A 16,522-nucleotide genomic window follows, 5' to 3' on the forward strand; every position below is an offset into this window, starting at 1 on the left:
CCATTAGACATTATGACCAAATTATTTGATGTATTTGCTATTATGTTTATGGATATGCTAATATACATTCATGCAATAATGTTTTTTTAATACAATTTTTTTTTAGTTGATATAATTTTGTGCAACATATATATTTATATTTTAGTAAGAGAAAATCATATTAGCATTATCATATTAACAATATTATGTATATTGTTGTGTTTTGTTAATACGGTGGAATATCTTTCTAAAAGAAAAAAAATAGAAGTACATGGATATACACATCACCCAAATCCAGCAAACTCAAGTTTCATTTAAGACAGCTTTTTTACCGCTTCTTAAAGCAACTTTCTAGTAAAAAAAGAAAAAATAATTTACTAAAAACTTATTTTGAGAAGCAATAAAAAAGCCGTTCCAAACAAAACCTCAGCCTGAAAGCTAAAGCTAAACAACTGAGGCAAAATAGTCAATTCTTAATATGTATAAAGATTTTTTATTCCAAGGAATTCCATTATTATTATCTTGAGAAATGATTACTAATCATATGGTTTGCAAAGACAAACTATGCTGCGTGTACTTCTAAGTTACCACGCCTATTACTACAAAGTCATGAAAATATTGCTGAACACCAGCTCTAATTCCCTAAGAAGAACACACTGAATAGTAGATTCCTAGTATATAGAGATATATATATATATATCTAAAGACTGATACAGATCTCTAAGAAATAGTTGGAGCAAACACTGTACATGGTTCCTTATTTTGTTTATTTGGCGTCACAGCCCTTGCTGCTTTATGCTGCAACTATCATAAGCTGAGACTAGCTTGAAGCTGGGTTTTGAGAGGCTGGAGCATTGCAGAGCTGAGAGTTGTCATGAGATGAAGCTTCAAGATCTTGATCATCTTTGCCCTTCGAATTAAGAAATCTACCGCCATTTCCCCTGGCTCTTCTCATGGCATGTAAATGGCGGGATTCGTGAATATATGGCTGCAGAAATTTGCAAAGCAGAATGATTGTGAAGTCGTCAACAAATAACATGCAAGAACATGAAGCAGCAAATCAGATTAATCCTTAGACATCAAAAACAGATGGGAATTTGAGGAGGCGGCTCCAATGCAATATAAAGCACTTAAGCAGTGCATGTGTATACCATCGTTCCAGGGAAAAACTATTCTGTGCGGACGCCGAACGCCGTTCGGAGACTAATTAGAATGCGACATTTTATCCCTTCGTTGTGTATCGCGGCTAGGTACCGCTAACGTGGCTTCACCTGATTTGCCTCTGGACGTAGAGCTGTGTCCAGCCTCCGCACAGAATAATTCCTCCATTCCAGGGACATGGAGGAGTTCAAGTACACGATGAGATTTTAAATTATACAACAGCACTTACGCGGTCCATGTGTATCCCATCATTTCAGGATAAATTTATTCTGTGCGGACGCCGAATGCCATTCAAAGACCAATTAGAATGCGACATGTTATCCCTTTGTTGTGTATCGCGGCTAGGTACCGTTAACGTGGCTACACCTGATTTGCCTCTGGACGTAGAGCTGCGTCCGGCCTCCGCACAGAATAATTCCTCCATTCCAGGGACATGGAGGAGTTCAAGCACACGATGAGATTTTAAATTATACAACAGAACATGTTTGGTGCAATCCACATTATATGGAGCCAGCTGGAAACTAAAGACTTAACAGATGATTTACTGCATATTTTTAATAAAGTGCAGTGAACAGTAGGCAATGAACACAGCACATATTAACATTGACAATATTCATTCGATATAAAAAAAAATTGTAAGTGCTAAAAAAATGTCTTCAAAACCCTGTATAGGCAATATGCCATGAAAGCGATTAACTGATATATACAGTAAGCACGTGGCTTGTGTTTTGATTTATTCCAAGTATGTTGACTTCTAATACAACGGACTTGTCAGTCCTTGACTTTGTGTTTCATTAATTGTTTTCACTCTCTTAAAAAATAAATAAATAAAATAAATAAATTCCTTCCCACCCTTCGGCAGGAGAAATTATTCTGTGCGGACACCAAACAGTCCAGAGACTAACCAGAACACACCACATCACCCAGTACCGAGCATTGATACTGAGCAAAAAAAAAAATGACGTTGCGCATTCTGATTGGTTGATATCCTCACAATATAATTTTCCTCCGGCGGGTCACTTGACTGAACCAAAAAGGTGGATGTCAATGCAAAACGTAAAAACAAGCAACAGAAAACATAAGTCGTGAGGAAAGTTTTAAAAATAAAAAAATCTATGGAGCATATGCAATGTTATCCAAATTGTAGGACTAAATTGCAAGATGACCTTAGCTATTTTTAGGCCATATTGAGTCCTGAATTGTATTCACCTTCCCAACCAGGGTTTAGGGGAAAAGAATCAAATGACTTAGGCTTCATTTGGGACGACTTTCTTTTTGCTTCTTAAAGCAGCTTCCTAGTATAAAAAAATTAACTTTTGTATAAAAAACTGCTTTAAGAAGCAACAAAAAATAATGCCCAAACGAAATCTTAATCAGGAGTGGGACAAGAACAGCATTAACAAAAAAGCACACAGGACACAACCTGAAAAAAAAAACGATTGAGTACCTTTCGAGATTTGATCAATTTATTTTCCGATTCAGCTTTTGCACGGGATTGGCGGCGTCTCAGAATGCCATGATATTGTTTGGCATTCACATAAACCGGTTCTTCAACAGTATCAGTAGGCAAGGGCACCCCAGGCTGCATGATTCCCGTCATGGTTGGATGCATCTGGAATCCAATTAACTCAGTTAAAGTAAGACAAATTAAGGACTGTCCTAAGCTAGCTTAGGTTAAGATCATCAATCATTATAATTACGTTGAATACACAAAAAAACTATACCAAATGTTGACCACTGTATGCAGCAATGATGCCACCGTAGTAAGGATCAACATACGGGTAGGCCACTGGTGCCTGCCAAGATTATCGAAAGTCCATGATCAACCTTAAAGCACAAATGTGTTTCAACTGCTAGCTGCATACCACTCGTCAGAATCACCATTCATTATCCAACAGTTACAGGTTGTTCAAAAAGGAACTTTCATTACTACTTTACCATGTTAAGAAAATATGAAAACATTCTATTAAGAATTAAAAGAAAATTGCTGAGTTTAATAGAGTTTATGATATGGTGATCGCTATTAACATACTTCAACAACAACAACATCAAACTTCTGTCCCACTACGTGGGGGTGATCGCTATTGACATAATGATAAGAAAATTACGAATGTAATAAGTGCTTATGGTCCTCAAGATTAGAGAATAATGTAAGAAAATAAAGTTTGAAAAGAAATGGATAAATTACGGCACCGCGTACCGGCTTAAAAAATGGTAGTTACTGGTACGCTAAAGAAATGGTAGTTACTAAAGTGATTTAAGTTGGCATATAAGTCCTAGTAGAATGAACTAAAGATTGAAATCATGTTAGTTGTAGAAAAAATGAGATAGAAATGCAATAAGAATAATTATACTTAATTTCATGATAGCCTATGATCTTGCAATGCTGAACACATACTCTAATGCATAAGAACACTTAGTTACTTACAAAAATGGAGTCAACAAATCATAAATATAGACGCATACACATTTATTTATTTTGAGCCAATAAGAGATGAACATGATCAAACAAGATCGTTTATATTTGACTTGTTAAGAAAACGAATTCTAAATAACTATTTAATATTAACTGACCTACTTAAATGAACAAATCGAATATGAGTTTCTTAGCGAGTTGGGTATGAATTGTTTGTGAATAATGAGCTTCTATAACAGCCCTCCCGAAAACTATTAGACTTATACTAATTATCACTCATTGTGTCAAAGTAGGTCATCAAAGTGATTGTTAGTGGGGCGTGGGAGAGATATATTTACAGATTAAACAAATAGTTTGAAGCTTGCCGCATATTTTTTTTCACCGCATTTTTTTTATCAGTATTTATCATAGGATTTGGGACATAAAAGTTAATAGAGAAGCATTTTAGGACATAAAAGATTTGGGACTTTGTTTGCCATGGGATTAAATAAGAATTATTTGGAATGACATATAGTAAAAAATAAATTAATGGTGTCTACGTAAGTGCTTTCATTTAAATTGATATAATAATGTTAAAAAGCAATGGAAAAAGAAGAATAGCTAGCTGATTTTGGCATAAAAAAAAAAACAGAAAGAAAACTATTTTGTTGGTGATTGTAATGAAGGTAATCCTATTCTAATAAGCTAGGAGATGAAGGAGAAATCAGCAAAGCACGTATGATTGGTGGGAATCAATCCTGAGCAAGCGTGGTGAAGGGGGGGCGTTTATCTAAGATATTGACGAACAAATTGTTGATGGAGGTGGAGTAATTGATCAGAAGCTTCAAAGAGGTGCTGCCATTTAATAGAATGAACTATGTGTTGCACAAAGGTTCGCTACTTCGCTCTGATTAGCAAGTTATTTTGTTTAACCATCTCTGTAAGTTAAGAGGTTTGCTCTGCTTAATAAGTAGTTTGTTCAACCATCTCCATTGTGTTCCTAATGAAAGTCCGCCGTCTTCATTTCTTTTTCTGGCCAAACGGAGCTTTTTATCAGGTTTCAATGCCAAAAGGATTTGGAGAAAGTCCTACTAGGTGGTGGTCCTGAGGGAATTTGTGACCAAGACCCAACTACCGTTAGTAAATATTTTCTTTGCCACTTGAGATTCAACCTGCCACCACTGTTTGGCAGTGGAGCTTGGTCTTACAGATTGGGAGTGGCGTAAATCATAATTCAGATAGATCAGCATGCAAAGAAAGTCTCATGCGGGGTCTTTGTTCGTGTTTGTGTAAAGATAGCCACTGAGCTGCATTTATAGTGGTTGCCTCAATTATTAAGTTACCGCAAGAATTTGCCTATGAACACGCGTGGTAGTATATTTTTATGTGAGGGTTGATTACATCATACATGATTGTAACTTGTCAGATGGTTGTCAAAGGGAAATGAAGAAAGATTCAAACCCATGAATATAAGTTTAAAGGATGGAAGGCTCAAAACAAACAATTATGCAAACCACAAACATTATACATATTGGTTTTCAATGGCTGCAACAGACTAAATCCTTGGAAGACTTGAGATAAGGCTATGCCAAGGTAAAGTAAGAATATAGGAATAAGTGGTATTGGTTAAACTGAGAATGTACGAGAAGAGGTCAGCTCAAAGCCTCGAGCTGGAAAGCAAGCATAACTAACTACACAAAAGTAAGATTACCATAGGAAGTTGATTCAACTTCCCTCGCTCATAAGCATTAGCAAATTCCCACACTGATATTCAATGGCATTCACAGGTGGAACAAGCATGAAACATGGCAAGTCGGTGCAAGGAAAATAGAAATGCAAAAAAAACGACAAATGCACGAAACATGGCAGTTTAACCCAAAGGATTCCTAGAGATGAGGATAGGGAATAAAATGTTGATGAGGAAGATCCGTACATGGTTGAACAAACCCTCAGCCCATTAAAGGGAATTACACTTATTAGCATGGAGAAGTTCAACTTTCAAGAACTAAAACTCAGAAAAGTAACGGTGATAAAGGAAATTGACATAGAAGGTGATTCGATTGTCTTATTCACAGCAAACAGTTATCTAGAAGAAAATTGGGGGGTTTATGGCCAACACTTTTAAATTATAAATTCTTTGATCATGGCAAGCTGGAATAGCAGGGTGTAGCTGCAAACTTTGCAGAGAGAGGGATTGAAATGAAAGAGGGCTAAGTCATAGTGGCTTAAGGCCTCATGGTTGACTTCAACAAGGATGGCGTAGAAATAGCCAGAGAAGCTCTTCTAATGATTTGCCCAAATTGAAGGAAGCACATTGCCCATAACTACTTTTTCCTTCTCGAAACTGAAGAGGCCATGAAGGAAACCTTTTAATTACAAGGTTTATGCCAGTCTCACAGCCTCTGGCATCATAATAACACTGGTGAAGGAGTATCTACTATCTAGATGTGCAATTGTGTGCAATCTCTAACCAATGGCATACACTGGCAGTACTATACAAATTCACTGGTATTATTTGGAGGCAACTTTGTAATACCGAGGTGTTCCACACAGGCAACCTATCACAATAAGGGACTTAAAACTGCACTCATGCTGGTAAGGAGAAAATTGGGGAGCAAAACTTTCCAGTAAAATTCAGAAAGAAGGCAGTACCACAATTTCATTTACGAGAGTACTGTGGTATGCAGGCTTATGTGAGGGGATAATGGAGTATGGCTAATGGTGCAAGGCATTTTTTGAAACCACGAAGATCAGCTTAGGTTTCTTACAAGCACATGGTTGAAACTCGCCCTCTTTTGCTCGAAGCTAAGCACTTCAACAACTCAAACCGTCAGCCCTTTAAGTTTTGAAGCATTTGATGAGAATTCTCCAAAGCTCGGGATGCGGTTGGTCTGCACCATTAAAGGAAGGACCTAGCCAATCTGCTAAATAGAGCTAAAAGTCCTACGGTGAGATGGAATGAGAATAAGCTCGGTAATTACTTTAGCAGGGATAAGTGATTAGATGGTGAAATCAAACAGCTCCAGGCTTATGGAAACAAACTCAGGAGCAACTCAACAAAATCAGAAGCATCTTAACCCTAAGCTAGTAGAGAACCAAACGTACCTCTGCTGCATAAATTTTTTCGGAGGCAAAATTCTTGCATCAAATGGTTACAACAAGGAGATAGTAGTACTAAGCTCTTAAACAAGTCCAGCACCATAGGTTGAGAGCCGTATAAGATACAGCAATATGGATCAACAGAAGTCTTGGAGGACATTGGCTGAGTCGGATCTGCAAACCATTCCTATTTCAGCACTAGGTGGGTGAGACAGCCAGTGAATGAAGCCTCTATATAGTTCTCCTAGCATGGGAGTGACAGCATAATTTGAAGATAGATATCTCTTACAAACCAAATCACCTTAACAAAAGTGAAACGCATCAGCAACTAACTCCCAACAAAAGCTTATTATTCATCAAGTATTGGAGCATTATCAAAGGGAAGAGTGTTATGCTGCAGGAGGGGCCGGCTGAACCGGTCCAATGGTGACCACTCCTATGCTACAGCCGTCGGCCCAAGCAAGAGGGGGGGTGTGGGGCAGCCCTAGTGGGTCCCTCTACTTAATTAAATTGCATTTATGAGGGAAAATTTGAATTAGGGGCTGTTTAGGAATTTTACAAGTTTCCTTTGGCTTTAATTAGTCCTTTGGGGGCTAGGATGGAGGGAATCTTGAGATTTGCTGAATTTTGAGATCTAGGATTTTGTTTTGTGTGGGCTCTAGACTTTGCTAGAGATTTGGATGGTTGTTTCTTCCTCTCGAATTGAAGAAATTTGTATCTTGCTTTGTTTTTCTTGTTTGTTGATTGAATCAAAGTTATTTCCCTTGTGTTTCCTTCCTCTCCAATCTACTAAATTTTCTGCATGATTTTTGCTGATTTCTCTTTGAAATCAGCCCTCGTTCTCGCTGTTTTTGCCAATACTATCTAGGTTTGCTTGCGAACTCAAGTATTACCCTTAGGGTTACTTGCGAACTCAAGTACTTCCTATCAAAGAGCTTCAAAGATATTCAAGAATTATTTATGCCAGGTTACATGTCCAAGTGTGGAAGCAAAGACATTGTACTCATTCTAGAAGTTCGAACTTCCAATCATTCAAAAATTAACCAGTTTTCTTCCTTCAGATTCATAATTAAATACTGTGAAAAAACTGCTGGTAAATAAAATGAAAACCATCATCATAAAGCCAGTGTCCCCCATCAACGAGCATCCTAGATAACAGATTGCTCCAATAGATGAGCACCTTGAGCGAAGTTTGTATCATTCTTTTACTTTGTAGTTACAGAAAACTAGTTTCAATCTCCACATAGACAATCTTGTTCTTTAATAGAACAGATGGTTGAGATGGGAAATAAGAAAGACTCAAAAGCACGGGATTCATAACAAGTACAAGGTAAGCATCAGTATGGGGGTAAAAATAAAATGTTATGGCAAGTAAATGAGGCAAACTATAGCAACTAATAAAAGACAAAGGATGTGCCTACAGAGATTTGAATAAATGCAGAGCGGTAGAATTAAGTAAATGGCCAATTTTCCAACAATGAGATATCAGAGACGCTAAAACTTAGACCAGCCTATGTACTTGTTTTACTCGTTAAATGTTAAAAGGTTATGAAAAAAATGGCGGCATCATCTAAATAGGTGCAATAAGAATGCACTGTAAATTATAAATGAGCACGGCACTTTGTCCATATAATGAAGAAGAATCGAAGTCAAAGCACAAAAGTGAAAAGAGTAAGTTCAGACTTCAGAAAGTGGCATCCCTCCCATTATCTTGAAACAACAACTTGTACTATGAGTCAAAGACATGCATTTAGGATGCAGATGATGACATCTCTAGCTACTGGACGCCTGCGTCCAAATAGGTTGATGCCAAAATCATACCATGATATGCCCAGCTGCAAGCTGACTGTGCGGCACAAAATGAACGGTAGAGGGCATTGCAATGCCTGGTTGAAAACTCCCATTTGTCGAAGCTTGATTTTCGGTCTCAGAAAGTGATTGCTTCTGCGGTTCATCTTCCCCGCTGCTTTCCGAACCTTTTATTGAGGGGAGAAACAATAAATAGAAATTACTTGAAACCAAAAATGGAAAATTGAAGTCAGGAGTCAAGTAACTCAACTAAATACATACCAAAACACTAAAAAATGGAGAAGGTGGATCATAGAAAATAGTCTATATATATATAAAGGATTCCAAGTTTTCAATCAAGCAACTTCCAACCATCTCAAAATTCTTAACATGGGTTCCAAAACATATCTTGGTATAGCAGACAAAAAAAAGGAAAAAAAAAAAACTTTCATAGTCAGGACCCGCATTTCACAAAATATTCAGTCAAGTCACCCATTATCAGATCGTGCAGCTATATGAGAACCAAACACACTCTCCACTTGATTTAGATATGACAGTAAGCTATTAAATGAATATTAAAATCTAGTTTATGTACTTTCCTAATTCTCTCTACAGAAAAATCATTTCCAACTTGAAGAAATACCCATAGCTTTCTTGATTTGTTTTCCATGTTATGAACTTAACAATAGAAATATAGCGAACTTAATCATACTATGCATTCACCATCAAAAACCAGTCATTAACATTTCTCTCAGGCTGATGCCAAAAATGCAGTCCAAAAGAACAAGAATTGCACACAGGCACGTTCATAAACTAGGACATAAAAGTTTTATATATATATATATATACAATGAAGAAAACATTGTAACTTTTACTTAACATGAGATAAGGTAGACTTTTACCAGAAAAATCAACTGCTGCAGATGTCATCATTCAAATGAAAGCTCCTGAATAAATCCAAAAACTGTGACTAGTGCTGAGAAGATTATGATAAATCAATTAATTGTTCCAGGAGAAGATTCGATAGCTCTTCATAAATAATGTCAGCTCACCATACCAGATCCTGATAATTAAGAATCAAAGCATCAGCTTCTAACTCAAGCACAGAACCTCATGAAAATCCTGGGGTGCAATTTCAAGAAAGCATTATTATATAGATATGAATAAAAAATGCAATAGCATTAATCCTCATCAATGTAAAAAGAGTAATAAATAAAGTCTTCAGTTCATTCAACTAACCAAACCAAGAAACAGATAAAGTGCACAGAGTTAAAAACCCTTTCCTCATAAAAGGTATTGTTAGAAATGCCTGAGAGTGCATCGAGGTCTTATAGTCCCCATAATAAGGAATTGCCCATAAAAGAAAGATGAAAGTGACTAATAACATCTCAAATGAAAATATTAAGGATATGGATCTAATGATTACTTGAGGGGATGACCCACAAGACAGAGTAACAACTCAATGCAAGGAATTTACATTTCTTCAACAACTAAAAGAAAAAAAGCTTGAATTGAAGTCATAATATCCCAAGAGAATATTTGGCATGACAACCAACAAGAAAGTATGGCTTACGACTCCAAAACAACAAGAGTGAGCTTCCTAAGTTGGTTCTTACATTACTACTCAGGGTGAATGCCCACCCAAATCTAATGCAAATAAAGAGAATAGGCGAGGCTATTCTGCCCGGTAAAAAGATGCCCACAAATGAACTTATAACCCAACCATGAAAAACTAGGAATCTCGACAATTGAGCTCGCATCCTATAGACATGGAATACCAATAGCCATGTTAATGAACTCTCTAAGCTATACAAGAATGTAAACCAGTATAGAGGAAGATGGGTGATCTCACACTGTAAGCAGGATTACTTGATATGCACGCTGGGGTTATGTGAATAATTAGAGCATTAGCCTAATCTACATGCACAAATGCCTCATGTCTGTTGACAATTATGCATCGGTAAGCATTTGCCTACTAATCTTGTGTTTATACCATAGGTTGCATAGCCTATGCTGATATACCACATCTGATACATAGCTTTCAGTAACTTACAACAACAACGACAATATTAAGCCTTTATCCCACTACGTGAGGTCAGCTACATGAATCATTTTTCTCCATTGTGCCCTATTAAGAGTCAAATTCTCATTTAAATATAATAAAGAAAGGTCATTTCTGATATTTTTAACCAAAGTTTTTTTAGAACAACATCTACCTTGCTTAAAATAGGCCAAATTTAATACATCTACTCTCCTAATAGGTTCATCGGAATGACGACATTTTACATGACCAAACCATCTAAGGCGACTCTCTCTAATCTTATCTATCACTGGAACTACTCCAAACTTTTCTCGAATATGTTTGTTTCACATCCTGTCTCTAAGAGTAAGTCCACTCATCAACCTGAGCATCCTCATCTCAGCAACACTTAACTTAATATTATACTTCTCTTTTAATGGCCAACATTATGCAATAATAAACTAAATGAATTATTGTTTTTATAAGTTAATTGAAAATTGGACAAGTGATAGATGAATTTAAGAGGGTTCATCCCATTGTTTTAATTTGGATATATAATTTATCCTATAAGCCTACTTGAATACAAGAAATGGCAAATCTACAATTATCTCTAGGATGGTAGTAAAAAAAGGGCGGAAGAAAGGATTAAATATTTCATATCCTCCATCACTTAGGCTTCTATCCTAGAACTTCATGGGCTTTGCCTCAGCACATCACAGTACATCATTGCAAAAACACACAAAGCAATTATTACAGACAAAAATTTTTGTTCATTGATTCATTAAAATAACCTCAAAAGGACTAAACATAAATAGGGGCAATATAATGCAAACCCTAATGAAAACCAACAAAGTGGGTAGCAATACGTATATGTGTGTGCAGGTGTGTATGTTTAAGTGCATCACAGGCAAGCTATAAAAATGTAATTTTCATAAATTACAAAAGTAGGGATCTAGAATTACCTTTTAAGCTTGGGTCTAACCTAAAAGCTTGGGTCTAACCTAAAATCTTAACCTAATATGAGCTTTTCAAAAGAAAGGGGGGTTTCAATGATTTTATTAGCAGTCAAGTGCCCTACAACTAACAGTAGATCTCTAACACAAGAGGATTGTAATTAATTTTTTATTTGGCACTCAAATCGACAATGAAAACAGCCCATGAAAATGCTCAATAATAATCATTCCAAAGGGAATGAAACTCATTGGCCGAGAGTATCCAAATGTTAAGCAATCAACTTGAACTCGAGCAAGACATAGCAAGTCAGGCTACGAGTCATCAGATACAAACTAAATATCATGAGTGGCATTAGCCGAAATGCGCTAAAAGAAGTCTAGGTGTGATAATGGTGAATCATTGTCCGGCGAAAGCAAAGTCAGTAGGTGGAGGAACTAGCAAGAAGCACTCACAACAAGGCATCAAGCTAATAGATCATTAGGCCAACTGGTTAGCTTGCGATGGTCTCAAAAATAGTTGACACCTTGAGAATAGTGACCAACAAGCTATCTCAAGAAGAGATAAAAATTAGTCTTAAGATGATATAGTAGCATGCCATCTTAGTACGAGACAACGAGTCATCTTGGATAAATGGGAAGCAAGCCAACAAGAGATGACGCAACGTTAAAAAATGTTGGTTGGTACCTAGCAAGCGGGTGTTCTTTAACATGGTTACAAGGCCTCATGCAACAACAAATTTAAGGTTCACCTCCAGGAAGCTTAGGTTTCTAAGGGGGTTGTCAACCATCCCTAGCCATGGGATGGCGAGTAGAGGGTGGATAACTGTGTGGGACTCGACGCTTGATTTGAAACTTTTTTTTTACATAAAATAATGTAAAACCATTTTGTTAAAATCTCACCTCACTCCTCTCCCCTTCCCTATTTTCATTTTGGTCGGGTGAGAGAAGAGAGAGAAAGGGAGAGAAAAGAAGAGAGAAGGAGAGAGAAAGCGGGGTTCGGGACGATATTTTTGTCGCTCCAATTGCGAATGTGTTCTGATCGTGGTAGGTAACAAGAATACTATTTTGTTTTCAATGATTTTATGTTTTGTCAATTTTCCTCCCCCTAAAATTAATAACTATGCAATATCTCTTATTTTAATGATTTTCCACTGCATAACTTTTGATATGTGATATATATCATTATCCTTAGCATATTGATTGGTTAATATTAAAATTTTGCGAGGTGGTCTTATTTATATGCTATTTTAACTAAAATGGGTAGTATAATACTGAGTATAAAATTACTAGGAGCCAGTATATTGCATTGGGATATGAAATACATTATATGCATAAATTTATCGTTCATTTAGTCAAACATACATTTTTGGCATATTCTTGACATATTGATGAATATAGTGATAATTGCATTGGTTGTATATGAAATTTGTTATTATTATCTATTTCTATTTTCAATGACTTTATGTTTTGTCGATTTTCCCCCTCTTGAAATTATTAAAAAATCAATAACTCTTATTTTAATTATTTTCCACTTCATAACTTATGATATGTGACATATATTGTTATCTTGAGCATATTGATTGATTAAATACATTATTTTAACTAAAATGGATAGTATAATGCTGAGTATAAAATGCCAGGAGACAGTATATTGCATTTGGATATGAAATACAAGATATGCATACATTTATCATTCATTTAGTCAAATATATATTATTGGCATATTATGGGCATACTGATTAATATAGTTATAATTAGGGGTGTCAATATTTGACATGACATGAAAACCGAACTAAAATCTGACCCAAAAATTTTGGGTTACCCGATTCAATTTCAAAACGGGTTGAGATCGAGTTCCCGGATTCGACCTGTTTGGAAAAACTGGTCAGGTTCAGGTTGAACCGGCAACTCAAACTCAACATGTGTTAACCCAGGAAAAACGCCCTGACGAACACGTCTTGTCCGCACTGACGAGCCGCGTCGAGTGCCCGCGCTTGATGTCACCTGACGACTTAGGTTGAGTCCCATCCACGGCGGTCTCGTCAACGTCCGCGGTCGCCGACTTGGCGCTGCCTAGCCTCGCCGTACAATTCCTCCTTCGACGATGTTCCAATCATGGCATGGTGCTTCCAGCACTGAGAGCGTCGTCAAACGCCAGGTGCCAGTCTGCACGACTGATCGACACGAGCCCCATCGTCCTGCCGTGAACGTGAGCCCCACACGTCCATGCATAAGACGTCCCTGGTTCACACAATCGTGTCAGGTCGGGTCAACCGATTTGAACTCGAGTCAGTTCCAGGTTCAACCCCAACTCGACCCGAAACCCGAATTTGACACCCCTAGTTATAATCACATGGGTTGTATTCGAAGTTTGTTATTATGATTTATATAATGTAAAATGAGTGTAAATGCAAGAAAGGCTGGTTGGAAATGTTTAATTGATTTAGGTTAGTTGGAGATATGTTACCATATATAAGAGGGTGGGCCGACGGGCTTTTCTTTACATAAGATTTGTGATATAATCCTCAATGATATAACAATGTAGGTATAAGGAGACTGATTTATAAGACACTATACGTCAACACATTAAGTGATGCCTTCTTACATTAAAGTCACTTGACCTGTGACTTGAGACATATGATATAAGATTGATTCCTAACAACAAGACTGATATGATTGAGATTAATTCTTGTAGGATTTTCCTACAGGACGCTATATAGGAAAAAATGCCACCGATAATCAGGTGTCCAATCTTGCTTGCATATACATATGGCATGAGCATAAATGATAAATTGTATAAGTGACATGATATTATATGATATATATATGACTAATACATGCACATGATATGACTGATAATATTGACAGTAGGGAATACATAATATATATTGCAAGTGGTATTGATGTTATACAACATGCATACACATATCAACATATGACATTATAGATAAGGTTGATATGATTAATAAGATTGACACATGATACATTGCATTTGATAGAAACAATGATATACATGCAATGATATGCATGCATATGATAGAAGTAGCATAATAAATATTCAATCAATGACAAGTGAATTGATTTAAATAAAACAAAATATGAACTATTTTGAAATGGATGGGTATAAGAAATGACAGAACCTATTGATCTTTCATATGATTGTTGATTATTCGTTATGAATTACATTGCTTATATTAATTTTCAGTTCTCACATGAGATGCACTGTTCATATTGACTATTACATGTTTTTACAGTGATATATTTATATTGATAGTAATTGAATGATTACATGAACATTGTTCACTATTGTCATTCATTGACTATTTTTGCAAGTTCTAGTAACCTACTGAGTTGTTAGCTGGACTTGAAGTTCGCAACTATAGGTTTTTTTTATTGAGAGATGAATGCAACATCTACATGGTGTATGAATGGATGTTTTCACGAATCATTAGAGTTTAAAATATTCGCGCACAAGCTTAACTTAAGACAAGGAAAGCGCACAAGCTTAACTTAAGACAAGGAAAGTGCCTAGAACTACTAAAGAACTATGGCTTACACATTCACTATCATCCCAAAAATCCAATGTGGTAGTTGCTACAGTAAGCAAGAATTTTGTTCTCAGTCGTCATCCCTTGAGTGGGTTAAGCAATTGGTAACAACCCAGAAAAAATCCATAATGCGTTAAGTGAAGTTGCCCATTGAAAATATTTAAGAGCAGATGGTAAAAAGAATTCTAAGATTCAAGGAACTTCTCTAAATGATGAGTGAAGGAAACTGGAAGGAGGTCATTCTCCAAGAAGCACATTCGGCAAAGTATTCAATTCACCCAATAGTTGACATGATGTGTAAAGAGTTTATGAAATTCTGGTCTTAACTCGTGTAGGATGTAACTAAGTTTGCAAACTAGTGCTATACAAGACAAGTGGTGAAAGTTAGAGAACCGAGCATAACTCTCCAGCCCTTGCCTATAACAACATGGAATTGCGACAACATTGCAATGGATTTTGTGACTGGATTACCGAGATCACCTCAATGACATGACATGATGTGGGTTATAGTGGTTACTACCTAAAAGTGCACATTTGTTATCCATTCATAAAGCATAAATGATAAATGAGCAAGTCCATCTTTATGTACAAGAGATTGTTCATTTACATGATTTCCCATGCATCATTATTTATGGTCGATTAACTTCTAGATTATGAAAGCAAATTCAAGAGGAGCAATACACTCATATTAATTTCAACATTATGTTTCATCCAACCTGATAGGAAATTAGATTGGTGTTGACCCGTATCTAATAAAAAAAATATTTCGTACCTGAGAGCCGCACGTCCAGGAAGTCGGCCGCACGTCGACGTCCCTTCTCCCACGTCCTCGCACGATCCCTCTGTCGTGATTAAATATTGGAGAAACGAGAGAGCTGGGGCTCTTTTCCTCTCGCTCTCTCTCGATCTCTCGCGCATTCGACGACTTTCCCTTGCTGTCGGATCGGAATCACGACGTTTTGATCGGAAGCTAGAACGGGAACCCGCTCGCTGTAGAGGTAGCTTTCTCACCGTCAAGCGCTTCTTCGGCTTTCCCGTGGCTGGTCGAGCCCGCACATTCGACGACTTTTCCTTCTGTCAGATCGGAAGCAAGATCGGGAGCTCGCCTGTGAAGTCAATCGGAAGTTGCGACACTTTGGTCGGAGGCAACAACAGGCGCTCGCTCGCCATGAAGATAACTTCCTCTCTGTCGCGTGCCTCTCCAACCACTCCGGGGCTGCTCAACTTCGCTCTCCATCGACTTTCCCTTCCGGTCGATCGGAAGTCACGACATTTTGATCCAAAGCAACAACGGAAGCTCGTGCTCTAAAGGAAACTTTCTACCCTTCACGCGCTACTCCGGCCAAATCCCGTAATTTCGCCGAACAGAGAGGTAGAGGGAGAGAGGAATATTTAGTTTTTAATTAAAACTAATTTTAATTATAATTGTTTTAATTAATTTTGATTAATTACAGATATTATTTTTAATTAATTATAATTAATTACATTTAGTTCTAATTAAATTATTATAATTAATTTTAATTAGAATTAACTTAATTAATTATAATTTATAAAATTAATTATCATTAATTAATTTCGA

The 16,522-nt window shown here is 36.8% G+C and overlaps 1 protein-coding gene across 5 annotated transcripts in view; it reads right to left on the bottom strand.

The window, feature by feature from the left end:
- Nucleotides 1-456: 456 nt before the first annotated feature.
- LOC110104972 (nuclear transcription factor Y subunit A-7) overlaps nt 457-16,522 on the bottom strand; it is a 21,776-nt gene continuing 5,710 nt past the window's right edge. Inside the window, exons 2-7 of one of the 5 annotated variants that reach the window (XM_020834295.2) lie at nt 9,480-9,485; nt 9,325-9,398; nt 8,456-8,610; nt 2,865-2,936; nt 2,588-2,752; nt 457-967 (exon numbers count right to left, since the gene is read on the bottom strand). In XM_020834295.2, coding sequence (XP_020689954.1) covers nt 800-967; nt 2,588-2,752; nt 2,865-2,936; nt 8,456-8,610; nt 9,325-9,355 — 591 coding nt within the window. In that variant the 5' untranslated portion in view covers nt 9,356-9,398; nt 9,480-9,485 and the 3' untranslated portion in view covers nt 457-799. Of the gene's footprint in view, nt 968-2,587; nt 2,753-2,864; nt 2,937-8,455; nt 8,611-9,324; nt 9,545-16,522 lie in introns of all 5 variants that reach the window. The other 4 variants (XM_020834294.2, XM_020834292.2, XM_020834293.2 and 1 more) reach the window with 4 other exon arrangements.

This window comes from Dendrobium catenatum, unplaced genomic scaffold (genome assembly GCF_001605985.2).
Source record: "Dendrobium catenatum unplaced genomic scaffold, ASM160598v2 fragScaff_scaffold_390, whole genome shotgun sequence".
Classification (NCBI taxonomy): Eukaryota; Viridiplantae; Streptophyta; class Magnoliopsida; order Asparagales; family Orchidaceae; genus Dendrobium; species Dendrobium catenatum.